The sequence below is a fragment of the Heterodontus francisci genome, chromosome 17 (assembly GCF_036365525.1).
Source record: "Heterodontus francisci isolate sHetFra1 chromosome 17, sHetFra1.hap1, whole genome shotgun sequence".
In the NCBI taxonomy this organism is placed as follows: Eukaryota; Metazoa; Chordata; class Chondrichthyes; order Heterodontiformes; family Heterodontidae; genus Heterodontus; species Heterodontus francisci.
Genome location: NC_090387.1, coordinates 5679046 through 5706937, shown reverse-complemented (window position 1 = coordinate 5706937; position 27892 = coordinate 5679046). Strand labels below are relative to the sequence as shown.

Below are 27892 nucleotides of genomic sequence, written 5' to 3'. Positions count from 1 at the left end.
ACACTCACTGGGACTAGGAGTGGGTGTTGAGTGAGGAGCTACATGTTTATAATCCTTTTACTCTGCACAATAAATGTGAAACTGAGTAAATACAAGCTCCAGCATTATCTTTCCACAAGCTTTCTGAAATATAACAGACTTTGCTCGTCTCAGCTCATCTGCTGCTGAAACCCTCATTCATGCCTTTGATACTTCTAGACTTGACTATTCCAATGCACTTCTGGCAGGTCTCCCACATTCTACTCTCTGTAAACTCAAGGTCATCCAAAACTCTGCTGCCCATCTCTTAACTTGCACCAAATGCCGTTCCCCTATCACCCCTGTACTTGCTGACATACACTGGCTCCCAGTCAAGCAACATCTCGATTTTAAAACTCTCATCCTTGTTTTCTAATTCCTCCATGGCCTCGTCTTTCCCTACCTCTGTAATCTCCTCCAGCCCCAAAACCCGCCAAGATATCAGCACTCCTCTAATTCTGGCCTCTTGAGCATCCCTGATTTTAATTGCTCCATCATTGGTGGCTGCACCTTCAGTTGCCTTGGCCTTCAGCTCTGGAATACCTTCCCTAAACCTCTCCGCCTCTACCTCGCTTTCCTCCTTTAAGATGTTAAAACCTACCTCTTTGACTAAGCTTTTGTTTGCCTGACCCAATATCTCCATGTGGCTGTGTAACATATTTTGCTTTATAATCTCCTGTGAAGAGCTTTGGAACTTATGTTAAGGGTGCTATATAAATATGTTGTATGCAACTCGACAGCCCTCGAAGACAAAAATTTCAGTCACTGTTGATGCAACACATCAATGTGACACACTGGATTATTGTATAAAGCCGAGGATTCCACTTTTTATACCCCACATTCAGCTGTTTTCTCTCCTGAAGATGTGGTCACCTCTGCTGGGTTTCAACTCTGTTAACACTTGCTGTCCTCGAATACCCTGATATGTGTCTGCTCCTCACGGGAACTGAGTACCAGCAGCCCAGCCAATTGTGGAGGGTGTTCTAACCAAAACCCGGTCACGTCCTCACACACAATTCCTACAGGAGTCAGAACCCAGTTTGATTTTCCCCGCTCCGTAATCGAGAACGCCATAGCCAATTTCAGCATCCAGACTGTTTGTACTCTCTCTCTCTGTCTACATTGGGCATTGACTCACAGATTCCACAGAGGTTTCCACCAATACCACTATGCACCTGCTAACTAGCAACGGGAGCTGCAGCAGCCAGCCAGTGGGTAAAAGATTGCAAAATCCACAACGATAAGGACAGCAATGATCCCAATCGTGTCAGTGCTCCTGCACTGCCAACCTCTGGCTAGTATTTCAATGAGAAGTGATTTACTTACCACACCCAACACTGCCACCTGCTGACACTCAGTGGTATTTATGAGGTATTTGTTTTTTCTCCCCCTTTGTCCCAAAGTTTAACTCCTTGCTGGACCACAAACAACTGATCCAAGCAGCCATTTTTCAGGTTTGAATACAAGATGACAGACAAACTTGTATTTCTATAGCATCTTTCATGACCAGCAGGAGGTGCCAAAGCAGTTTAGAGTCAATGAAGTACTTTTGAAGTTTATTCACTGTTGTAATGTAGGAAACGTAGCAGACAATATTGCATCACAATATATAATGTGATAACAACTGGATAATCTGCTTTAGATGCTGATTGATGAATTTTGAAATATTGATCATGCCACCAAGGAGAACTCCTTTGTTCTCCTTTGAATACAGCCATGAAATCTTTTACATCTACCTGAGGGGGCAGATGGGGCCTCGGTTTAACATCTAACCTGAAAGACGGCACTTCTGACATACAGCACTCCCTCAGTACTGCACTGGGACTGCCAGCCTGAGCTTTGTGAAGACTGTGGAGTGAGGCTTGAACTCTTAACTTTCTGATTCAGACGTGTTACCCACTGCAGCCATGGCTGAAGGTAGTGAGACAGGTTTTGAGCATGGCTGAGTTCAATCCTGTCCTCACCCAAAGTCCATGACTATGCAGGGGTGACTGGACAGAGACAGAGGAGAGGAAACATTAATACGGAAGCAAAATACTGCCGATGCTGGAAATCTCAAACAAAAGCAGAAAATGCTGGAAATACTCAATGGGTCAGGCACCATCTATGGATAGAGTTAACGTTTCAGGTTAACTGTTTTTTTCTTCACAGATGTTGAGTATTTCCAGCATTTTCTGTTTTTGTTTGAGGGGGAACCCTGGCCAACCTTTCTACCGGCTAACTCAAGGCCACTATAGCCAATTGCAATGGGACCTAACTGGATAATCTTCTCAAAGAGCCAGCACAGGCATAATGGGCCAAGTGGCATCATTCTGTGCTGTAAGATTCTATGATTCAATGCCTCTTATGGCTAGTCCAGCTGATTATCAACTAACTCAGCCTGGCCAATACTTATCCCTCAACTAACATCACCAAAACGGATGAACTGGACATATACCATGAATGAAAATAATTTGCTGTGTTTGCTTTTAAAAAATAGTGACTACATTCCAAAATAATTAATTGGCCGTTAAGCTTTGGGTAGCCCTGTGGACATGAAAGGCAGTATAGAAATAGGAGCAGATTCTTGAGGACTATCTGCTGGATGGGCTGAGCACACTATTTGCACTTAGCTCACTCCCCAAGCCCCATGTCACACAACTTTTCAGGCATTATGGTTGTTCTCTGGAGTGTGGGAATGAATAGGGTGCTGCAGAATCACCGTACATTAATCAGCCCCAAAGGATTAAAAATTGAAACAAACTTCCCAGTGTGGTACTGATGTACCTGAGAGCACGAAGGTTCCAGGTTCAATTCCTGCTCTCTGCTCAATGAGCCAATCACAGCCAGAGTTTCTGGCTCCTCTGACAGAGGGCCTGAGAACAGGGTAATAGCTGCAGTAACGGTTCTTGGCACTGCAAGGCTAGGGATAGAAATGTCAGCCAGTGTTCCTGCTGCTGAATAACTGGCCACTGACTTCTGCAGGTCAAAAGCAACTTAACAATACCCAGTATGATTCAACAGGCCTTGCCTGGGATATCTCTTCAATAAAACTTAAATATGCAAACCTTACATTTCACATCGAACTTGCTCTTCATGTTCATGCTGAAGATGTGCATCCGCAGGTTGGCAGCTGCAGTCACAAAATTCATGGCTGGGGGATCATCCTGGGAACACAATCAATGGAGGGCAACAAATTAAATTGCACATCATTTCCCTCTGAGAGAGTGTGTGTGTGAAATAAAAGATACATACAGCACCGTCCCGCGCCAATGGCTTTTGTTACCTCTGTACTCCACTATTCCAATGCTCTAACCTTACACCCTCCATAAACTTGAGCTCATCCAAAACTCTAATGCCCGCATTCAAACTCATACCAATTCCTCAATACCCATCACCCCTGTGCTACTGGCTCCTGGTCCAGCAATGCCTCAATTTTAAAAATTCCCACCCTTGCATTCAAATCCTCCATGGCATCACCCCCATCTCTACAGCCCTCATATTCTGGTCCCGAGCATCCTCAATTGTCATTACTGCACCACTGGTGGCCATGCCTTCTGCTGCTTAGGCCCTAAATTAATAGGTATGGACTTCTCTCCCTCTCTCCTCCTCTGATGCTCTGTAAAAATCCAACTCTGAGTAAGCTTTTGGTCACCTGTCCTAATATCTCATTATCTGCTTTGGTGTCAAATTTTGTTTGGTCACACTCCTGTGAAGCGCCTTGGGATGTTTTAAGAAATGTTATACAAGAGCAGTCACAAATATCTCACAAGGCTCTATCAGGTTCGACCATGCAACAGTCCCCGTGGCTCCTCATTTCTCGCTCTTCTGAGAAGCACTTTCTTAAAGGTACCTGCAATCATTCCCTCCCCCTCTCAGATACACAACATCCCGAGATTATCCTTCAGCAGCACTGATTTCAGACCATGAAGATGTTTCAGCTTGCTCAAGAGGTGCACATCCAACTCCAAACTGCCCCTTTCACAAACTGCAAATCAACCGACAGCCAAACTGTCCGGCCCCCCCGCCTCCACTCGACCCGCGCGGCCCACCACCTCCCCCACCCCCCCAGCTTCCACTCGACCCGCGCGATCTGATTGAATGGCGGAGCAGGCTCAAGGGGCCGATTGGCCTACTCCTGCTCCTAATTCATATGTTTGTAAGTTCTTCTTAAAATTCACCCTTTGGATGGAGCTTCCCATCACCTCCTTTCTTACTTGTCCTCCATCTGTTTAATCCTAGTCATGAAGTACGTTGGGATGTTTCAGGCACTAGGTAAAGACTAGCACAAAGGAGATCCGGTAGCATGGTGGTTATGTTATCAGATTAGTAATTCAGTTGTCTGGATGAATGATCGAAGCCATGAGTTCAAATTCCACCATTACTCCACATTCCCAGTCCAATTGAGTCTTTGGAACTCTCTTCGTCAAAAGGCGATGGAAGCAGTGTCTTTGAATATTTTTAAGGCAGAGATAGATAGATTCTCGATAAGCAAGGGGGTGAAAGGTTATTGGGGGTAGGCGGGAAAGTGGAGTTGTGGTTACAATCAGATCACCATGATCTTGTTGAATGGCGGAGCAGATTCGAAGGGCCGAGTGAACTACTCCTGCGCCTAATTCGTATGTTCATACGTACAAAAGCAGGGAAGTTATGCTAAACCTTTATGAAGCTCTGGTTAGGCCCCAACTAGAGTACTGCGTCCAGTCCTGGTCACCACACGGTAGGAACAATGTGAGGTTCCTTGAGAGGGTGCAGAGGAGATTTATCAGAACGGTTCCAGGGATGAGGGATATTAATTACAAGGTAAGGTTGGAAAAGCTGGGGTTGTTCTCCCTGTAGCAAAGGAGATTGAGGGGAGATTTGATAGAGGTGTACAAGATTACGACAGGCTTAGCTAAGTTTGACAAGGAAAAACTGAACCCATTAACAAATGGTACAGGACTAGGGGACATAGATTGAAGATTTTGGGCAAGAGATGCAAGGGGAATGTGAGGAAGAACTTTTTTATGCAGCAAATGACCTGGAACTCATAGTCCACAAGGGTGGGGAAAAGGGGAGAATATTAATGGATTCAAAGGAAATTGGATGGGCACTTGAGGGAAATAAACTTGCAGGGCTACAGGAATCGAGTGGTAGAGTGGGACTGTTCGGATAGCACCGCGGAGAGCCGGCATGGACTCGATGGGCTGAATGGCCTCCTTCTATGTTGTAAATGACTCTATGACTAAGTCTTTCTTAGTCCGGGCTAGATTTTAACCCAGGTCCTAATGGTGAAGTCAGTACTCTACCTCAATGCTCCTCCTAATTAATGCCAATTCCTGAGTGTAGTCGAATAATAAAAATGTTAAAATACTTCAAAAAAACAAATATTAGAGGTGCTCAGTCTGACCTTGTCCCAGACGAGCTCTCCTCCATCCCCCTTCTCAGCCAGACGGGCTTTGAGATGATCAACACTTCGAGCAAATAAGTGTGCATAGCTCTTCACATCCAGGACCTGCTGGTCCTTCAGGCCGGCCTGACAGGTCGCCGTTTGCTGCGGCGGAGAACTGGTCTCTATAAACAACAAGAACAATATATTCACAATGACTGCAGGGCAGAGGGAGAATATTGCCCATTTAGTCTTTAGGGTGAAAGACGATTCTACAGTGCAGGAGAGTGGATAAAATTGTACAGAAAATAGAAGTCAGAACTAATATCTATCTATTATGAAAATGTATTTTGTGTGATAGAGACTAACATATGGTTCAGATTGGGTTATTAGAATTCTGCAGGGAAATATTCAGCAAGCTGGTTTCACGGTGATACCATTTGAAAAACACGAAAAGGTTTGTGTCAGAATTATAGCTAGTTTGGAGACACATTGAGACAACACATTCAGGTTTCATCCATCATCATTGTTCAGGTGATGCTTAAAATTAGGTAAAATGGGTATCTTTGCATAAGCGACATCTCCATTCCAGTGAGAATGGGAAAAATGTGGTGTGATCGCTATCTACTGGTGCAGCTGCAGAGGACACAAAGATACCATTAACATAATCCCAGCTGTGTGATTAGCTTTAGAGCAAATCATTTGACATTGTCCATCTAAGTGAATAAATAGGCTTCCTATTTAATTCTTTGGTATACTACTCCAGGAAACCCCGGATTGGCTAGTAGCTAGCAGAGTTGATGGATAACTGTCTATTAAGTATCGATGTACAACTTGCATGGATTTTCTGCTGATCTTAATAATGTCATTAAGTTGATTTTCTCTGCAGCATCTGAAACTATATAATTTGGATTAATCTATTTGGTTGATCTAACATACATCCAACCAATCTTTTCTGTAATTGTATATATTCCAACTGACAAACCTTCCGATAAACATAGTACCCTGTCATGTACATTTAACCAAGAATCTGAAAGGCATTTAATTGAAGAGACAGTTACATGATCCCAATTCTATTTATTTTTTCCCCCATGCACCTCTCCACCAATTAGATCTGTGACCCCTTACTGGGGATGTTGAACTCCTGCCAGTGCCCCATATAAGTGGCCAATCTTTATGTGGGAACCTAAACATTGAATATCAATAGATTATTTGTGGAAGCTGTTCTCTCCCTCTCTAGTCCAGAGTCACCAGGAGCTACCCGTAGAACTTCAGCTTCTGCCCCAAGATCAGTTCCTCCAGCACTTGAGGACCAAACCCAGAACATCGCAATACACCTGGGTTGGTTACATCTGGCCTTTGCCATACACGCCAATCGGAAACTTATCTCCTGAAAACTTCAGACCACTGTAACCAGGGATGTCTGAGAGTTTATCCAGTCAGTATCTGAGCCACACGGATCAGATGGTCTACATCGATTATTCAGAATGCCAGCGAGTGCACAATTGTCCTCAGTATTTCAGTTAGAGAGTAAAAGGGGTTGGTTGGAAATAACAAGTAGGAATCCCACCCCTGATACATATTCAACAATAAATGGAAGGATATGGAGAAGTGCGTAAGAAAAGAGGGATCTTGGAGTAGAGATCACTGAAGGTAGCAGGACAGGTAGATAAGGTGGTTAAGGAGGCTTATGGGATACTTTCCATTATTAGCCGAGGCCTAGAGAATAAGAGCAGGGAGGTTATGGTAGACCTCTATAAAAGTTTAGTTTGGCCACAGCTAGAGTACTGCAGACAGTTCTGGTCACCGCATTACAGGAAGGATGTATTTTAGCTATTAGAAAACATTGGATAGGCAGGAGTTGCTTTCTTTGGAACAGAGGAGGTTGAGGGGAGATTTATTTGAGGTGTATAAGATTATGAGGGGCCTAGATAGAGTGAATAGGAAGGTCCCATTTCCCATAGCAGAAAGGTCAATAACCAGAGCGCATAGATTTAAAGTAATTTTAGAAGTATTAAAAGGGCAGTTGAGGAGGACTCTTCACCCTCAGCATGGTGGGGGTCTGGAACTCACTGCCTGAAAGGGTGCTAGAGGCAGAAGCCCTCATCTCATTTAAAAAGTACTTGGATATGGACTTGAAGTGCCATACATACAGGGATACAGACACAGAGCTGACAAGTGGGATTAAGCCAGATAACTCTTTTTTGGTTGACACAGACATGATGGGCTGAATGGCCTCTGAGTGCTGTAAATGTTCTGTTTCTAAGTAACCCTGTTAGAAGTGTGTATGTGTGGAAATCCTCTCAGCTGTGCTGCGGCTCATGGTGGAATAGCACTTACTGCCAGGGAAAGTTATCAAAGAACATTTAACACCCATGGAACTATACCTCAACACGGAGTCAATGCATTAGAGATGGGAACAGGTGAAGAGAGGAGAGCACAATTAGAAGTCAAAACTTTGATCCAATAGCACACTTACCAAGCTTTTCAACTTTGGACCAGTCTAATGGAATTGGTGCTTTCCTTTTGCGCCACAGTTGGTCCATAGTGAGCAAGTACTTTATATCATCCCTGAAAAGCTAAGAAAAGATCAGTGTGTAAAAATCTTACAGATTAAAAAATATTAACAGATTGAAGCAACCACTGCACACTGTTGTCAACTTTCCTTTGAACAATAACATTCCACTTTGCTGATGGATTTATGCCAGTGTAGTGCTGAGCCATACAGACTACAATGGTTTAGGATCAATCCTAGGTCACTGCCGAGTTGTTTACTGACAGCTTTAGCAGCACGACTCCTGGTCTCCATGCCCACTGACTGCTCATGCCAGCTATGGTTCAGTGGGCAGCACTCTTGCCTCTGAGTCAGAAACTCATGGGTTCAAGTCCCATTCCAGAGTCTTGTGCATATAATCCAGGCTGATAATCCTGGTACTAGTGCTGACGTGGTGCTGCAATGTCAGAGGTGCCATCTTTTAGATGAGACATTAAACCGAGGCTCCCTCTCCCTCTCAGGTGGATGTAAAAGAACCCGTGACACTATTCGAAGATGAACAACAGTGATCGCCCAGGTATCCTGGCTAATACTTATTCCTCAATGAAAATCTAAAACATATTACCTTATTACGATCTGCTTGTGGGACCATTTTATGTGCAAATTGGCTATAGTGACTACACATCAAAGAGTACTTTATTGTTTGTTAAGTGCTTTGGAATGCCTTGAGGTTGTGAAAGGTGCTATATAAATGCTAGTCTGTCTTTCTTATATCCAAAAGGCTGTGTGTCATGTATGAGTCTAGGCAAGCTGTTTGACTTATATGCAATATACATACACACACAGAAATTAAGAGCAGGCTGATTCTTCCATTTCATACCCTGGGTCACTGAGACCTAACTAGTTGAAATCAGCTAACTCAGCACAAACCTGTATTGAACACGGGTCCTGCTGCTGCTGTGAGGCTCAGTACGACACAGGTCATTTATCTGCTGAGTCACAGTGGCAGGTTGAGGCAATCACACATTTATCACACAAGGAGATGGGGAGAACATGGCTGCAACAGCTAGGGAAACTTCACCTGCTGACACATGAACATTTATCACTGTTTAGATTTGAACAATTCTCCTTCTCCTCAATGGATCAGCCAGACAACTCAGCACAAACCATGGAGTGAAACTAAAACCATCAACGAGTACAACTCAGTACCACAGCAAGTTCTGTATTTACCCACTGAGCCATGGAAGAGCTGGGCCATTTTCTTTTTAAATATATTATAAAACTAAGCGTGCTTGGGGGGGCAGAACAGATGACTTTGGGCCTAGGCTCCCAAAGCTCTCCACCACTGGGGTTTTCCTTACTTTATGTGTGGGTCTGTTGTAGACGGATTTAGTGGTTTCTCAAACTTCTTTGATTGAAGGACTCCTTTTCAAAGAATTAGTAATCACGGACCCTCTTCCCCCCCCAATCGAAATTATACTACAGTATAAAATTTATCATAACAAAGCGCTACATGTAAAGTGTTTCAATGATGCTTTTAAGCCAACAGGTATTTACTTTCATGCCACCCTCAGCGCTCCTCCATGCACGGTTCCCTCCAGGGTGCAAAAGCCAGCCCACTCTGCACTGCATGTGGTGCCTGCAGTTCATTCTTACCTCCCACTTTCACATTATTCTGTGAAGCCCCTGGCAAGTCTTTACGGACCTCCAATGGACTACTGATAAAAATTAATTGCTATAATTAGTCAAAAACTTCATTATTGTTGTATCATGCAACTACCAGGATGGTAGAAGGCAAACTAGATGTACCTCGGTCTTATTACATCCATCAATCCTCATGTTCTATGCTTCCGATGATCTTAAATTTATCTGTAGTTACAGACTCCCTGACCAGTGGGAACAGTTTCCCCCACTTTATAGAATCAAAGCTTCTTTTCACTTGGAGCATCTATATCAGATCTCCTGCTCCAGCCAAGCTCACGTTATGTGCTCAGAAGAGTGGTACAGGGTGCTGGGCAGAGGAGATCTCTGGGGGGTCCAGCGAGGAAATCGACTGTACGGTAGGAGGAAAACTTGGCCTTTTAACACTGAGCAATTTTGGTCTCCTTGCCTGAGGAAGGATATACTTGCCATAGAGGGAGTGCAGCGGAGGTTCACCAGACTGATTCCTGGAATGGTGGGATTGCCCTAAGAGGAGATTTGGCCTGTATTTTCTGGAGTTCAGATGAATGAGAGGCAATCTCATAGAAACGTACAAAATTCTTGAAGAGATAGACAGGGTAGATGCAGGAAGGATGTTTCCCCTGGCTGTGGGATCTAGAACCAGGGGACACAATCTCAGAATAAAGGGCAGGCCATTTAGGACTGAGATGAGGAAGAACTTCTTCACTCAGAGGGTGGTGAATTGTTGGAATTCTCTGCCCCAGAGGGTGGTGGAAGCTCAGTCACTAAGTTCAAGACAGAGACTGACAGATATCTAGTTGCTAATGACATCAAGGGATATGGGGATAGTATGGAAATATGGTGTTGAGGTATATGATCAGCCATGATCTAGAATGGCAGAGGAGGCTCGAAGGGCTGCTCCTATGTTGCTAAATATTTAGAAGTGCTCAAGGCTACAATGGGTCCTGGGGCACAAACGCCACTCTCGCAGACTATTGGCATTCAAACACGTTACATCCTCTACGTCTGCTCCTGACTATTCACCAACCAACAATGGGCTGCAAAAGACTCATTGCATGTACCTTGTTGAATATTTTAACTGGGTCATACCCAGTGGATCTGGCCCAGTCCTTTGTGGATACACGTTTGATGCCACCGTCCTCATTGGAAGCTCCTGCCCTTGCTGCTGCATCCGACAGCTCCCCTACAAACAAGCAATTTGCAAACACACTTAAAAACACAAGAACATAAGGAAGGTGTAGACTCAAGGCCCCTCAAGTCTGATCCACCATTTAAAAAAAAACTAATTAATGGGATGTGGGCATCACTGGCAAAGCCAGCATTTATTGCCCATCCCAATTGCGCTCGAGGTGGTGGTGGTGAGCCTCCATCAAATACAACTGTGTGGCTTGCTGGGTCATTTCAGAGGGCAGTTAAAAGTCATTACTATGCGTCTGGAAACATGTAGGCCAGACTGGATAGGGATGGCAGATTTCCTTCCCTAAAGGACATTCGTAAACCAGATTGGTTTTTATAACAATCCAGTAATTTGGTGGTCATCATACTAGCGTTTTATTCCAGATTTATTTTAATTAATTGAATTTAAATTCCTCAGCTGCCATGGTGGGATGTGAACTCGCGTCTCTGGATCACTATGCTATCGTACCCCCATATAAGATCCCCTTCAATAAGATCATACCTGAACTCCACTTTCCCACCCTATCCCCATTTCTCTTGATCTCATCAGTCTCTAAAATTCTATCAATCTCAATCTGAATATACTTAATGACGAGCAACCACAGCCCCCTGGGGTACAGAATTCCAAAGATTCATAACCTGAGTGAAGAAATTGCTTATTTAAATCCTAAGTGCCCAACACCTTAAACCATGACCCCTAGATCATTTTCTTCAGCCAGGGAAAACAGCTTTTCAGCATCTACCCCGTCAAGCCATTGAAGAATTTTGTATGTTTCAATGAGATCGCCTCTCATTCTTCTAAACTTCGGAGAATATAGACCCATTCTACTCAATCTACACAAAAAAAATCCCATCCCCAATGCTGATGAAAAATGCAGCCTCAGGTCCCTGATGCAGTACTGGCCAATCTGTAGCTGGGTAGAAAAGGGAAAATTGATAGAATTATACAGCATAGGAGGCCATTCATAGAATCATAGAAAAGTTACGGCACAGAACATTGCGTCTACGCCGGCTGAAAACGCTAGCCTATCAGTCTAATGCCACCTTCCAGCACCTGGTCCATAACCTTGCAGGTTACTGCACTTCAGGTGCAGGTCCAGATACCTTGTAAAAGAGTTGAGGGTTTCTGCCTCCATCACCCATCCGGGCAGTGCATTCCAGACACCCACCACCCTCTGGGTGAAAAAGTTTTTCCTCATGTCCCCTATAATCCTTCTACCAATCATCTTAAATCTGTGCCCCCTGGTAACTGACCTCGCAGCTACGGGAAACAGGCCCTTCCTGTTTACTCTATCTAGGCCCCTTATAATTTTGTACACCTCAATTAAGTCACCTCTCGACCTCCTTTGTTCTAAGGAAAACAACCCTCGCCAATCCAATCTTTCCTCATAGTTACAACTTTCAAGCCCTGGCAACATTCTTGTAAATCTCCTCTGTACTCTCTCCAGAGCAATTATGTCCTTCCTGCAATGTGGTGACCAGAACTGTACACAATACTCCAGCTGTGGCCTAACCAGCGTTTTATACAGTTCCAGCATTACATCTCTGCGTTTGAATTCTATACCTCGGCCAATAAAGGAAAGCATTCCATATGCCTTCTTCACCACTCTATCCACCTGTCCTGCCACCGTCAGGGACTGGGGACGTGCATTCCAAGGTCTCTCACTTCTTCTACCCCTCTCAACATTCTCCCTATTGTGTATTCCCCTGCTTTGTTTGCCTTCCCCAAATGCATTACCTCACACTTCAGCCCATTGAGCCTGTGCCGGCTCTTTGAAAGAGTTATCCAATTAGTTCTACTCCTCCAGCTCTTTCCCCATAACCCTATAAAATTTTTCCCCTTCAAGTATTTCTCCAATTCCCTTTTGAAAGTTACTACTGAATCTGCTTCCTCCACCCTTTCAGGCAGTGCACTCCAGATCACAACAACTTGCTGTGATTTTAAAAAAATTCTCATCTCCCCTCTGGTTCTTTTGCTGATTACCCTAAAGCTGCATCCTCCAGTTACCAACCCTCCTACCACTGGCACCAGTTTCTGCTTATTTATTCTATCATGATTTTGAACACCTCTATTAAATCTCCCTTCCAACTTTTCTGCTCTAAGGAAAACAATTCCAAACTGAAGTCCGACATCCCTGCTACCATGCTTTCAAATACTAAACACTTTTTATTTTGGCAGCTCCTTACATAGTAAAACTGTCAGCATAGTTTCATGCCAGGAGGTGCAGTCTACTGGAGATCCAGTTCACTGTGCATGGCTTTGGCTTTACTACTACAGTTCCTCCAAATTATCAAGAAAATACAAACATACGAACATACAAATTAACATCTCAGCCAGGCAACAATAGGGAAAAAATTCAAAGAAAACACCCACACAGCATCACACTGGTTCATGGAGTTCACCTAGCAAGTCCCACAGGTTCCCACCCGAGACTGTGTCAGGTTACTTGATCCTAAGGTTGAGGTGCAATGATTAGACAGAGCATAGCTGGGGTAGGAATTGGGGAGAAATGGGAAATGGGTTCCTGCTGTCGACCTCCACCCGGTGACCCCACTGGAAACTGTGCTCGCACACGAGAAAGTGCATGGTTCTGCAGGTGAGAATACATGAGAACAACAGGTGAGGACAGGTTCTGTCTTGGCTGCAATGCCAACAATCTAGGCTCAAACATGAATAATGACCATCTGCCAATTTACTGGGCACCTGTGGAACAGTAAATGTGCCTCAACAATTGAACACTAAAGCCTAACAGCCTGCGGAACAGTAGCCATAATTTTCATTAAACAACCCACCTAACTGGTGTCAGGTAGGGAAATCCAGCAAGGAGTCAGCAAATTCAGGAGAGACAGAATTTACAACACAGAATAGGCCATTTGGCCCAACTCATCTCTGCCGGTGTTTATGATCCATCCGAGCCTCCTCCCAACCTACTTCATCCCACTCTATCAACACGACCTTCTACTCCTCTTTCCCTCATCTGCTTATCTTGTTTCTCTTTAAAAACATCTAACATCGATACCAGTCGCCTCAACCACTCTCTGTGGTAGTGAGTTCCACATTCACACCACTCTCTGGGTAAAGAAGTTTCTTCTGAATTCCTTATTGGATTTATTAACTATCTTATATTTATGACCCATAGTTCTGGTCTCTTCCACAAGTTGAAACATCATCTCTACACCTACCCTATTAACCCGCTACCTCATTTTAAAGACCTCTACTAGGTTACCCCTCAGCCTTTTCTTTCCTCAAGAAAAGAGTCCCAGTCTGCTCAGTCTTTCCTGATGGGTAGCAAGAAGAGAACAGGCATATATATACTTTGTTTTAAAGTAACTTTGGAAATTAATAGTGTAGTGTGATTTAATTACTTGTGACTGGTGTTGACCAGTTATGTTTAGTTTAGAGATACAGCATTGAAACAGGCCCTTCGGCCCACCGAGTCTGTGCCGACCATCAACCACCCATTTATACTAATCCTACACTAATCCCATATTCCGACCACATCCCCACCTGCCCCTATATTTATGTTATTAGTTAGGTTCAGACTCAAATCCCTGCCACAGATGTCTTCCGACAAAGAGTCTACATCTTTGCAATGGGATCACAGTGCAGTTCTATCACTCAGTTGAGTGGTGTCTTGCGACTTGCTGCTGACCAGACTAACACAAATATATTCAAGAAGGAGATAGATATATTTCTTAATGTTAAAGGGATCAAGGGTTATGGGGAGAAAGCAGGAATAGGGTACTGAATTAGACAATCAGACATGAGCTTTTTTGAATGGCGGAGCTGGTCCGAAGGGCCGAATGGCCGACTCCTGCTCCTATTTTCTATGTTTCTATGCTAGTTTATTGCGGGTTAAATTGAGGGGAACTTGACCAAGGCGCATTCTTGTACTTACAGGCAGCCTCTGGGTCGGCTGTGTCAGGTGACACTTCCTGGTCGGCATCTTCCTCTCCAAACAACTGACTACAGACAGAAAAGAAAATATAAACACTCTGGATGGTCACGTTCCCAGACAGATGTACTCATAGGTCAAACCCTGGCCCTGCTGTACATAACCTTGATTGGACCAAATGCTTTCCCATTAACACTGCCAACCAGAATATTTAAAATCAAATTAAATACTAGAAAAAAAACAGCAAGGAAATGGGGTAAGAGCAGATAGCTTAGTTGGAGCTGGGGATTAGTACACGCACAAATGGGCTTGCATCTCAATGGACCAAATGTGTTTAATGTACAGAATCCCATTAGGTCAAGCCTCTTCCTATAATAGAGATCTAAGGGCAATGTTCACTTACACTTTTTAAGGCCACATTGAAACGCAATATATCATTTAAAGAAATCATTTATTCTCCGGATATGGGTGAGGCTGGCGAGGCCACATTTACTGCTCATTACTCATTACCCTGAGGTCATTCAGAGCGACGTAATGTGGGAACTGGAGTCACATAACGACACTACGAAGTCAATAAAAAGGAATGAAACTGGACGGACCTCTGGCATCTAACTAGGCACTGGAAACGACAACTGCAAACCCAGCCCTGTCTACCCTGCAAAGTCCTCCTTACTAACATCTGGGGGCTTGTGTCAAAGTTGGGAGAGCTGTCCCACAGACTGGTCAAGCAACAGCCTGACATAGTCATACTCACGGAATCATACCTGACAGACAATGTCCCAGACACTGCCATCACCATCCCCGGGTATGTCCTGTCCCACCGGCAGGACAGACCCAGCAGAGGTGGCGGCACAGTGGTATACAGTGGAGAGGGAGTTGCCCTAGGAGTCCTTAACGTCGGCTCTGGACCCCATGAAGTCTCATGGCATCAGGTCAAACAGACAGGGAAACCTCCCGCTGATTACCACCTACTGCCCTCCCTGAGCTGACGAGTCAGTACTCCACCATGTTGAACAGCACTTGGAGGAAGCACTGAGGGTGGCAAGGGCACAGAATGTACTCTGGGTGGGAGACTTCAATGTCCATCACCAAGAGTGGCTTGGTAGCACCACTACTGACCGAGCTGGCCAAGTCTGAAAGGACATATCTGCTAGACTGGGTATGCGGCAGGTGGTAAGGGAACCAACAAGAGGGGAAAACATACTTGACCTCGTCCTCACCAATCTGCCTGCCGTAGAAGCATCTGTCCATGACAGTATTGGTAGGAGCGACCACCGCACAGTCGTTGTGGAGATGAAGTCCCGCTTTCACATTGAGGATACCCTCCTTCGTGTTGTATGGCACTCTCTCTTTGGCCTCCTTGTCTCGAGAGACAATGGGTAAGCACCTGGAGGTGGTCAGTGGTTTGTGAAGCACCGCCTGGAGTGGCTATAAAGGCCAATTCTAGAGTGACAGACTCTTCCACAGGTGCTGCAGATAAAATTGGTTGTCGGGGCTGTTACGCAGTTGGCTCTCTCCTTGCGCTTCTGTCTTTTTTCCTGCCAACTGCGAAGTCTCTTCGACTCGCCACGCTTTAGCCCCGCCTTTATGGTTGCCCGCCAGCTCTGGCGATCGCTGGCAACTGACTCCCACGACTTGTGATAAATGTCACAGGACTTCATGTTGCGTTTGCAGACATCTTTAAAGCGGAGACATGGACGGCCGGTGGGTCTGGTACCAGTGATGAGCTCGCTGTACAATGTGTCTTTGGGAATCCTGCCATCTTCCATGCGGCTCACATGGCCAAGCCATCTCAGGCGCCGCTGGCTTAGTAGGGTGTATATGCTGGGGATGTTGGCCGCCTCGAGGACTTCTGTGTTGGAGATACGGTCCTGCCACCTGATGCCAAGGATTCTCCGGAGGCAGCGAAGATGGAATGAATTGAGACGTCGCTCTTGGCTGACGTACGTTGTCCAGGCCTCGCTGCCGTAGAGCAAGGTACTGAGGACACAGGCTTGATACACTTGGACTTTTGTGTTCTGCGTCAGTGCACCATTTTCCCACTCTCTTGGCCAGTCTGGACATAGCAGAGGAAGCCTTTCCCATGTGCTTGTTTAATTCTGCATCGAGAGACAGGTTACTGGTGATAGTTGAGCCTAGGTAGGTGAACTCTTGAACCACTTCCAGAGTGTGGTCGCCGATATTGATGGATGGGGCATTTCCGACGTCCTGTCCAATGATGTTCGTTTTCTTGAGGCTGATGGTTAGGCCAAATTCGTTGCAGGCAGCTGCAAACCTGTCGATGAGTCTCTGCAGACACTTTTCAGTGTGAGATGTTAATGCAGCATCGTCAGCAAAGAGGAGTTCCCCGATGAGGACTTTCCGTACTTTGGTCCTCGCTCTTAGACGGGCAAGGTTGAATAACCTGCCACCTGATCTTGTGTGGAGGAAAATTCCTTCTTCTGAAGACTTGAACACATGTGAGAGCAGCAAGGAGAAGATGATCCCAAGCAGTGTAGGTGCGAGAACACAGCCCTGTTTCACGCCACTTAGGATTGGAAAGGGGTCTGATGAGGTGCCGCTATGCTGAATTGTGCCTTTCATATTGTCATGGAATGAGGTGGTGATACTTAGTAGCTTTGGTGGGCATCCAAACTTCTCTAGTAATCTGAAGAGACCACGTCTGCTGACCAGGTCAAAGGCTTTGGTGAGATCAATGAAAGCAACGTAGAGGGGCATCTGTTGTTGACGGCATTTCTCCTGTAGCTGGCGAAGGGAGAACAGCATGTCAATGGTGGATCTCTTTGCTCGAAAGCCACTGTGCCTCAGGATAGACACGCTCAGCCAGCTTCTGGAGCCTGTTTAAGGCGACACGAGTGAAGACTTTCCCCACTATGCTGAGCAGCGAGATTCCACGGTTGTTGTTGCACTATCACCCTGCTAAACGGGATAGATTTTGAACAGATCTAGCAATGCAAAACTGGGCATCCATGAGGCACTGTGGGCCATCAGCAGCAGCAGAATTGTACTCAACCACAATCTGTAACCTCATGGCCCGGCATATCTCCCACTCTACCATTACCATCAAGCCAGGAGACCAACCCTGGTTCAATGAAGAGTGCAGGAGAGCATGCCAGGAGCAGCACCAGGCATACCTCAAAATGAGGTGTCAACCTGGTGAAGCTACAACACAGGACTATCTGCGTGCCAAACTGCATAAGCAGCATGCGATAGACAGAAATAAGCGATCACATAACCAACGGATCACATCTAAGCTCTGCAGTCCTGCCACATCCAGTCGTGAATGGTGGCGGACAGTTAAACAACTAACCAGAGGAGGTGGCTCCACAAATATCCCCATCCTCAATGATGGGGGAGCCCAGCACATCAGTGCGAAAGATAAGGCTGAAGCATTTGCAACAATCTTCAGCCAGAAGTACCGAGTTGATGATCCATCTCGGCCTCCTCCTGAAGTCCCCAGCATCACAGATGCCAGATTTCAGCCAATTCGATTCACTCCACGTGATATCAAGAAATGACTGAAGGCACTGGATACTGCAAAGGCTGTGGGCCTTGACAATATTCCGGCAATAGCACTGAAGACCTGTGCTCCAGAACTTGCTGCGCCGCTAGCCAAGCTATTCCAGTACAACTACAATACTGGCATCTACCCTGCAATGTGGAAATTGCCCAGGTATGTCCTGTACACAAAAAGCAGGACAAATCCAACCTGGCCAATTACTGCCCCATCAGCCTACTCTCAATCATCAGTAAAGTGATGGAAGGTGTCATCAATAGTGCATCAAGCAGCACTTGCTTAGCAATAACCTGCTCAGTGACGCTCAGTTTGGGTTCCGCCAGGGCCACTCAGCTCCTGACCTCATTACAGCCTTGGTTCAAACATGGACAAAAGAGCTGAACTCCAGAGGTGAGGTGAGAGTGACTGCCCTTGACATCAAGGCAGCATTTGACCAAGTACGGCATCAAGGAACCCTAGCAAAACTGAGGTCAATGGGAATTAGGGGGAAAACTCTCCGCTGGTTGGAGTCATACCTAGCACAAAGGAAGATGGTTGTGGTTGTTGGAGCTCAATCATCTGAGCTCCAGGACACCACGGCAGGAGTTCTTCAGGGTAGTGTCCCAGCCCAACCAGCTTCAGCTGCTTCATCAATGACCTTCCTTCAATCATAAGGTCAGAAGTGGGGACATTCGTTGATGATTGCACAATGTTCAGCACCATTCGTAACTCCTCAGAAACTGAAGCAGTCCATGTAGAAATGCAGCAAGACTTGGACAATATCCAGGCTTGGGCTGATAAGTGGCAAGTAACGTTCGTGCCACACAAGTGCCATGCAATGACCATCTCCAACAAGAGAGAATCTAACCATCTGCCCTTGACATTCAATGGCATTACCATCCCCCACTATCAACATCCTAGGGGCTACCATTGACCAGAAACTGAACTGGAGCAGCCATATAAATACCGTGGCGACAAGAGCAGGTGAGAGGCTAGGAATCCTGCGGTGAGGAACTCACCTCCTGACTCCCCAAAGCCTGTCCACCATCTACAAGGCACAAGTCAGCAGTGTGATGGAATACTCTCCACTTGCCTGGATGGGTGCAGCTCCAAAAGCACTCAAGAAGCTCGACAACATCCAGGACAAAGTAGCCTGCTTGATTGGCATCCCATCTACAAACATTCACTCCCTTCACCACCAATGCACAGTGGCAGCAGTGTGTACCATCTACAAGATGAACTGCAGCAACGCACCAAGGTTCCTTCGACTGCACCTTCCAAACCCGCGACCTCTACCAACTAGAAGGACAAGGGCAGCAAATGCATGGGAACACCACCACCTGCAAGTTCTCCTCTAAGCCACACACCATCCTGACTTGGAACTATATCGCTGTTCCTTCACTGTCGCTGGGTCAAAATCCTGGAACTCCCTTCCTAACAGCACTGTGGGTGTACCTACCCCACATGGACTGCAGTGGTTCAAGAAGGCAGCTCACCACCACCTTCTCAAGGGCAATTAGGGATGGGCAATAAATGCTGGCCTGGCCAGCAACGCCCAAATCCCATGAATGAATTAAAAAATGTAGACCAGACCAGGTAAGGACCCAGCTTCCCTTTCTTGAAGGATATTAGTGAACTAGTTGGAATCTATGACAATCTGAGAATTTTCATGCTAATTTTATCTGGTGCCTACCCACAAATTATTGAACTCAATTTCTCAACTTGCCACGAGGAGATTTGATGCTCACCTTCTGGATTGCTAGTCAGGGCCATTGCCATTAGGCTACCATACACATGGTGTGAACATGGCTTCAAGGTGCCTCTACCTTCCATGATGCCTCACAAGTTAAAAAATTCATTATTGCATTGGAAAAAAATAATCAAGCCTCGCCCTCCCACAAGTCCTGTGTCAGGCACAAGGTGAGAGTGTCATTACAGCATAGAAGGAGGCCATTCGGCCCATTGGGTCTATCCTGCCTCTCTGTAAAGCAAGCCAGTCAGTCCCATTCTCCTGCTCTATCCCCATAGCCCTGCTAGATATCAAATACACTAATGTGTTCAAAGCAAGCCTGCTGCACATACACGGTCAACCATTTCAAAAACTTGTATTTATATCGTACCTTCAATATGATAAACCAAGATGTTTCACAGGAGCATTATAAAACAAAATTTGATTCTGATTCACATAAGGCAATGAGGACAGATGGCTCTTTTTAAAATTATTTTCATGGGATGTGAGCATCACTGGCAAGGTCAGCATTTGTTGCCCATCCCTAACTGCCCTTGACAACTGAGTGGCTTGCTAGGCCATTTCAGAGGGCAGTTAAGAATCAACCACATTGCTGTGGGTCTGGAGTCACATGTAGGTCAGACCAGGTAAGGACGGCAGATTTCCTTCCCTAAAGGACATTAGTGAACCATCACTGACAATCAATAATGGTTTCATGGCACCATTACTGAGACTAGCTTTCAATTCCAGATTTTTTCATTAATTAATTGAATTTATTAATTTTTTGAATTTAAATTCACCAGCTGCCACAGTGAATTTTGAACCCATGACCCCACAACATTTGCCTGGGCCTCTGGTTTACTCGCTCAGTGACATTATCACTACGCCACTGTCTCCCCTACAGCTTGGTCGAAGAGGTAGGGATTAAGCAGCATCTTAGAGGAAAGGCAGGTGGCGAGGCAAAGAGGTTTTAAGGAGGGCTTAGTGCCTTGGAAGCTGAAGGCAAGGCCACAAAAGGTGGACCGATTAAAATCGGGGATGCACAAGGCCAGAATGAGAGGAATTAGAAAGCTTAGATGGTTGTTGGGCTGGAGAAGATTACAAAGCTAGGGAGGGGCAAAGCACTTGAAAAAAGGATGAGAATTTCAAAATCAAGCCACTGTTTGGCCGGGAGCCAATGTAGGCCAGTGGGCACATGGGTTATAGGTGAATGAGACTTGGTGCGAGTTAAGACACGGGCAGCAGAGTTTCAGATGACCTCAAATTTATCGGGGTAAAATGTGGGACATCTGCCAGGAGTGTGTTGGAATAGTCAAGTCTGGAGATAACAAAGGCACGGATGAGGGTTTCAGCAAATGAGCTGAGCCAGTGTCAAAATTAGGCAGTGTTACGAAGTGGAAATAGATAGTCTTAGTGATAGTGTGGATACGTGGTCAGAAGCTCATCACAGGGTCAAATGTGATACCAAGGTTGTGAACAGTCTGATTCAACCTGACAGTTGCCAGGGAGAGAAATGGAGTTGGTGGCTGGGGAGTAAAGTTTTGTGGCAGAGACTAAAGACAACGGCTTCTGTCTTCCCAATATTTAATTGCAGGAAATTTCTACTCATCCAGTACTGGATGTTGGAGAAAGTCTGATAATTTAGCGGCAGTGGAGGGATCGAGAGAGATTGTGGTGACAGAGACAGGTGTTGTCAGCATACATGTGAAAGCTGACATGTTTTGGATGGTGTCACCAAGGGGCAGCATGTAGTTGAGAAATAGGACGGGCCAAGGATAGATCCTTGTGGGTCACCAGAGGTATCAGTGTGGGAGTGGGAGGAGAAGCCATTGCAGGTGATGCTCCAGCTACAATTAGGTAGATAAGAATGGAACCAGGCGAGCGCAATCCCACTCAGCTGGATGATGGTGGATAGGCAGATAGTGTGGTCAACTGTATCAAATGTTGAAGACAGACTGAGAAGAACGAGAAGAGACAGTCTACCTTTGTCACAGTCACACAGGATATCATTCGTGACTTTGCTAAGAGCATTCGTTACTGTGACAGGGGTGTAAATCTGACTGGAGGCACATTAGCTGTTGAGACACAAATGGTCAGACACACTCAGATGGACACACATATACACAGAGAGGCAAACGCTTCTCTGGAATAAACACAGAAAATTCTGGAAATATTCAGCAGGTTAGGCAGCATCTGTGGAGAGAGAAACAGAGTTAAAATTTCAGGTTGATGACCTTTCATCAGAACTGATCCTGCTCCTTACTTGAAGAGGTACTTTGCCCATACGATACAGTGGATTGGCTCTGACGGAGTGTTTCGGATTGTGCAACCTGGAAATGTTTTCTGCGTTGGTTTGGGCTGGCACTCATAGCATTCCGTTATTCCCTGCAAAAAGAGAATTTTAATTTCAGTAGCATCAGGGCAGGTCCCAGTCTCTCACTCACTGTCTCTGCTGTGTTATGAGAAAAATCAGCATGCGATAACAAGAGGTGACCACACTGAGGAAAGGAGGGCAATCCTCAGAGAGGACAGTAATAACTGCAAGGCTAGTCATGACTGGACAAGTTTTTAGGTTCAAAGATGCAGTTTTTTGTTTCAAGGATGCAGTTTTCTTTCAGGTGAACACTCTGTGACAAGGCCAATGTAGGGACCTATCCCAGAAAAGGCTTTCGAGAATGCTCGTTCAGTACCAGAACCATTTCACTACCATCTGCACACTTGAGTTAACTAATCTCAAACAGCAGAATAATTGGGGAACTGAATTGGCTTCTCCCTGGGATATAAATTAAATCTCATGCAGGGTCCCCACTCCTGATCACTATCCAGCAACATCTGCTGGGAAGGTGTATCTGTGTATAGACACGAGATGAGGACAGCATCAGGCTCAGGAGTTACAACTACCACCTTCCAACAATCAGCTGAAGCTCACATAAACAATTCTCACTGAGAGCAAGATACCGAGGGCAGCTGGTGCCCGTGGCATCCGTACCACAGGGACAGTCAGCACTGCATGAAAAGGAGCACAGAAAATTGGGAATGTTGGGGTTCTTTTTATTAAATTATAAACTAATTGACACAGAATATAAGTAAACAATACCTTTTTGATAACAGTGACTTGACCGAGATATCCTGCAGTTCCACTCTCTATAAGAGGAATGTCAGCAGCTAAACACATTCTATTCACGTGGTTACGGGCAGCTGAAGAAATACAATAGATCGAACAGAAGCAATATTAAGGGATCTGTACACTTGATCAACCGTGAAGCAGCAATTGTTGTTCATTCAAGCAACTGAATATATGTACGCAATCTAAACAAAACGTACCCGTTCAAAAAGTATCAGGCACTTCATTTTGTAATTGGGAGAGAGTACTGTCCCAGTACAAACTGGGAGAGTTCCTGAGTTAAAGGAGGAAGAATGCTGAACTGCTGTACACAAAGTGGCCCTGGCGCAGTACAGGGACAGCTGTGCCATTCTGTGCCAGCGCACACAGCGGGAGGTTACTGTCCATTACAAACTTACACTGTGATTTTTTTCCTCCCCCTAGTCACCTGCTCCTTTAATGCAATGGATTGCTAAGCTAACAAGTTTTGACTTTTTTTTGGTTTTCAGTAGATTTGTTGGGAATTTAGAATAGTGGGAATGGAGGTTAAGGCAGTTGAACGTTCCTCCTGCAGAATGTGGGAGGTAAGGGTCGCCAAGAGTGTCCCTGCTGACTGCATCTGCGGGAAGTGCACCCAACTCCAGCTCCTCGAGAACCGCGTTAGAGAACTGGAGCTGGATGAACTTCGGATCATTCGGGAGGCGGAGGAGGTTAATTGAGAGGAGTTATGGGGAGGTAGTCACACCTCAGGTAAAAGAAGTAGGTAGATGGGTTACCGTCAGGGGAAGGAGAGGGAACCAGCAGGCAGTGCAGGGATCCCCTGTGGCCGTTTCCCTCAACAACAGGTATACCGTTTTGGATACTGTTGCGGGGGACGACTTACCGGGGTAATCAATGGGGTACAGGTCTCTGGCACAGAGTCTGTCCCTGTTGCTCAGAAGGGAAGGGGGAAGATGAGCAGAGCATTAGTCATTGGGGACTCCACAGTTAGGGGAACAGATAGGAGGTTCTGTGGGAACGAGAGAGACTCACGGTTGGTGTGTTGCCTCCCAGGTGCCAGGGTTCGTGATGTCTCGGATCGTGTTTTTGGGATCCTTAAGGGGGAGGGGGAGCAGCCCCAAGTCGTGGTCCACATAGGCACCAACAACATAGGTAGGAAGAGAGATGGGGGTTTGAGGCAGAAATTCAGGGAGCTAGGGTGGAAGCTTAGTGCGAGAACAAACAGAGTTGTTATCTCTGGGTTGTTGCCCGTGCCTCGTGCCAGCGAAGCGAGGAATAGGGAGAGAGAGAAGTTGAACACGTGGCTGCAGGGATGGTGTAGCAGGGAGGGTTTTGGTTTCCTGGATAATTGGGGCTCTTTCTGGGGTAGGTGGGACCTCTACAAACAGGATGGTCTTCACCTGAACCAGAGGGGTACCAATATCCTGGGGGGGAGATTTGCTAGCGCTCTTCAGGGGGGTTTAAACTAATTCAGCAGGGGGATGGGAACCTAAATTGTAGTTCCAGTGTACAGGATGTCGAGAGTAGTGAGGTCAGGGATAATGTTACAAGGACGCAAGAGGGCACTGGCAAGCAAGAACTTGGTTTAAAGTGTGTCTACTTCAACGCCAGGAGCATCTGGAATAAAGTGGGTGAGCTTGCAGCATGGGTTGGTACCTGGGATCTCGATGTTGTGGCCATTTCGGAGACATGGGTAGAGCAGGGACAGGAATGGATGTTGCAGGTTCCAGGATTTAGATGTTTCAGTAAGAACAGAGAAGATGGTAAAAGAGGGGGGTTGTGGCATTGTTAATCAAGGAGGGTATTACAGCGACAGAAAGGACGTTTGAGGACTCGTCTACTGGGGTAGTATGGGCCGAGGTTAGAAACAGGAGAGGTGAGGTCACCCTGTTGGGAGTTTTCTATAGACCTCCGAATAGTTCCAGAGATGTAGAGGAAAGGATAGCGAAGATGATTCTCGACAGGAGCGAGAGTAACAGGGTAGTTGTTATGGGGGACTTTAACTTTCCAAATATTGACTGGAAATACTATAGTTCGAGTACTTTAGATGGTCAGTTTTTGTCCAGTGTGTGCAGGAGGGTTTTCTGACAGTATATAGACAGGCCAACCAGGGGTGATGCCACATTGGATTTGGTACTGGGTAATGAACCCAGCCAGGTGTTAGATTTAGATGTAGGTGAGCACTTTGGTGATAGTGATCACAATTCGGTTAGGTTTACCTTAGCGATGGGCAGGGACAGGTATATACCGCAGGGCAAGAATTATAACTGGGGGAAAGGAAATTATGATGCGATTAGGCAAGATTTAGGATGCGTAGGATGGGGAAGGAAACTGCAGGGGATGGGCACAATCGAAATGTGGAGCTTATTCAAGGAGCAGCTACTGCGTGTCCTTGATAAGTATATACCTGTCAGGCAGGGAGGAAGTTGTCGTGCGAGGGAGCCGTGGTTTACTAAAGAAGTTGAAGCGCTTGTCAAGAGGAAGAAGAAGGCTTATGTTAGGATGAGACGTGAAGGCTCAGTTAGGGCGCTTGAGAGTTACAAGCTAGCCAGGAAAGATCTAAAGGGAGAGCTAAGAAGAACAAGGAGAGGACACGAGAAGTCATTGGCGGATAGGATCAGGGAAAACCCTAAGGCTTTCTATAGGTATATCAGGAATAAAAGAATGACTAGAATTAGATTAGGGCCAATCAAGGATAGTAGTGGGAAGTTGTGTGTGGAATCAGAGAAGATAGGGGAAGCGTTAAATGAATATTTTTCGTCAGTGTTTACAGTAGAGAAAGAAAATGTTGTCGAGGAGAATACTGAGATACAGACTACTAGGCTAGATGGGATTGAGGTTCACAAGGAGGAGGTGTTAGCAATTTTGGAAAGTGTGAAAATAGATAAGTCCCCTGGGCCAGATGGGATTTATCCTAGGATTCTCTGGGAAGGTGATTTAGTGCTTTGGATCAGAAATTGGCTAGCTGAAAGAAGACAGAGGGTGGTGGTTGATGGCAAATGTTCATCCTGGAGTTTAGTTACTAGTGGTGTACCGCAAGGATCTGTTTTGGGACCACTGCTGTTTGTCATTTTTATAAATGACCTGGATGAGGGTGTAGAAGGGTGGGTTAGTAAATTTGCGGATGACACGAAGGTCGGTGGAGTTGTGGATAGTGCCGAAGGATGTTGTAGGTTACAGAGGGACATAGATAGGCTGCAGAGCTGGGCTGAGAGATGGCAAATGGAGTTTAATGCGGAAAAGTGTGAGGTGATTCACTTTGGAAGGAGTAACAGGAATGCAGAGTACTGGGCTAATGGGAAGATTCTTGGTAGTGTAGATGAGCAGAGAGATCTTGGTGTCCAGGTACATAAATCCCTGAAAGTTGCCACCCAGGTTAATAGGGCTGTTAAGAAGGCATATGATGTGTTAGCTTTTATTAGTAGGGGGATCGAGTTTCGGAGCCACGAGGTCATGCTGCAGCTGTACAAAACTCTGGTGCGGCCACACCTGGAGTATTGCGTGCAGTTCTGGTCACCGCATTATAGGAAGCTTTGGAAAGGGTGCAGAGGAGAGTTACTAGGATTTTGCCTGGTATGGAGGGAAGGTCTTACGAGGAAAGGCTGAGGGACTTGAGGTTGTTTTCGTTAGAGAGGAGGAGGAGGAGAGGTGACTTATTAGAGACATATAAGATAATCAGAGGGTTAGATAGGGTGGATAGTGAGAGTCTTTTTCCTCGGATGGTGACGGCAAACACAAGGGGACATAGCTTTAAGTTGAGGGGTGATAGATATAGGACAGATGTCAGAGGTAGTTTCTTTACTTAGAGAGTAGTACGGGCGTGGAACGCCCTGCCTGCAACAGTAGTAGACTCGCCAACTTTAAGGGCATTTAAGTGGTCATTGGATAGACATATGGATGAAAATGGAATAGTGTAGGTCAGATGGTTTCACAGGTCGGCGCAACATCGAGGGCCGAAGGGCCTGTACTGCGCTGTAATGTTCTATGTTCTAATTTGAGTTTTGAAAAGTATTGTTCTCTGCCAAATCCAGCTGGTGACCTTGCAGACCAGTCATGTAAGGAACTTTGACTCAGAGGAATTGTTATGCTGCCTGAAAGCACAACAAAAAGCTGTTGCACTGATCTCACCATTCCTCACACGCCATTTACAACGCAATCATTCCGAACAGCCTCTCGATTCTGGCATTTTCTGAGCCAAATGACCATTAACATTTGCTGCTCTGATGGTTCACTGGTTAAGGCAGCGACTCACTGAGGCATGAAGATTAGGAAGGTCCCAAGTTTGATCGTGGTTCCTGCTCAGTTGGTCTCACCCAGAGCCAGCAGCAGGAGTTCTAATGACTGCCCTCCGTGTCACTGGATTGAGAGGACAGTAAGATTTTCCTTTCTCACAAGAAGGGGCTCATAATCTTAGCTTCTAGTCCATTGAGTTTCCAATGGGGTGGGGGGTGGAGTGCATGTTGGGAAATCTGATTGAGGCGTTTAAAATGATAAAGGGAAAAATTTGTAGGACTATGGGAAGCACCGTCTACCAGACTGGAGAGTCTCGAACTAGGGGTCATAATCTCAGGATAAGGGGTCAGCTATCTAAGACTATGAGGAGAAATGTCTTCATTCAAAGGGTTTGAATCTTTGGAATTCTCTATCCCAGAGGGTTGTGGATGCTTGGTCATTGAGTATATTCAAGACTGAGATTGATAGATTTTTGTGCACTAAGAGAATAGAGGAAAATGGGGGACAGGAAAGAGGTATTGTTATGGAAGATCATCCATGATCTTACTGAATGGCAGAGCAGGCTCAAGGGACCATATGGTTTACTCCTGCTCCTATTTCTTATGCTCTTATGGAAGTGTGGGGCAGTGGGACAAATTGGATAACACTTTCAAAGAATTGGCACAGGCACAATGGGCTGAAGAGCCTCCTTCTGTGCTGAGTCATTGTGATTTGATT

The 27892-nt window shown here is 45.7% G+C and overlaps 1 protein-coding gene across 2 annotated transcripts in view; it reads right to left on the bottom strand.

Annotated features, from left to right (window-relative positions):
* uba2 (ubiquitin-like modifier activating enzyme 2) overlaps positions 1-27892 on the bottom strand; it is a 66988-nt gene that overhangs the window by 27268 nt on the left and 11828 nt on the right. For both annotated transcript variants that reach the window (XM_068049039.1, XM_068049038.1), the window contains exons 5-11: positions 22937-23037; positions 22103-22224; positions 14618-14685; positions 10604-10725; positions 7845-7944; positions 5387-5550; positions 3071-3164 (exon numbers count right to left, since the gene is read on the bottom strand). In XM_068049039.1, the coding sequence (XP_067905140.1) occupies positions 3071-3164; positions 5387-5550; positions 7845-7944; positions 10604-10725; positions 14618-14685; positions 22103-22224; positions 22937-23037 (771 nt within the window). The remainder of the gene's footprint in view (positions 1-3070; positions 3165-5386; positions 5551-7844; positions 7945-10603; positions 10726-14617; positions 14686-22102; positions 22225-22936; positions 23038-27892) is intronic.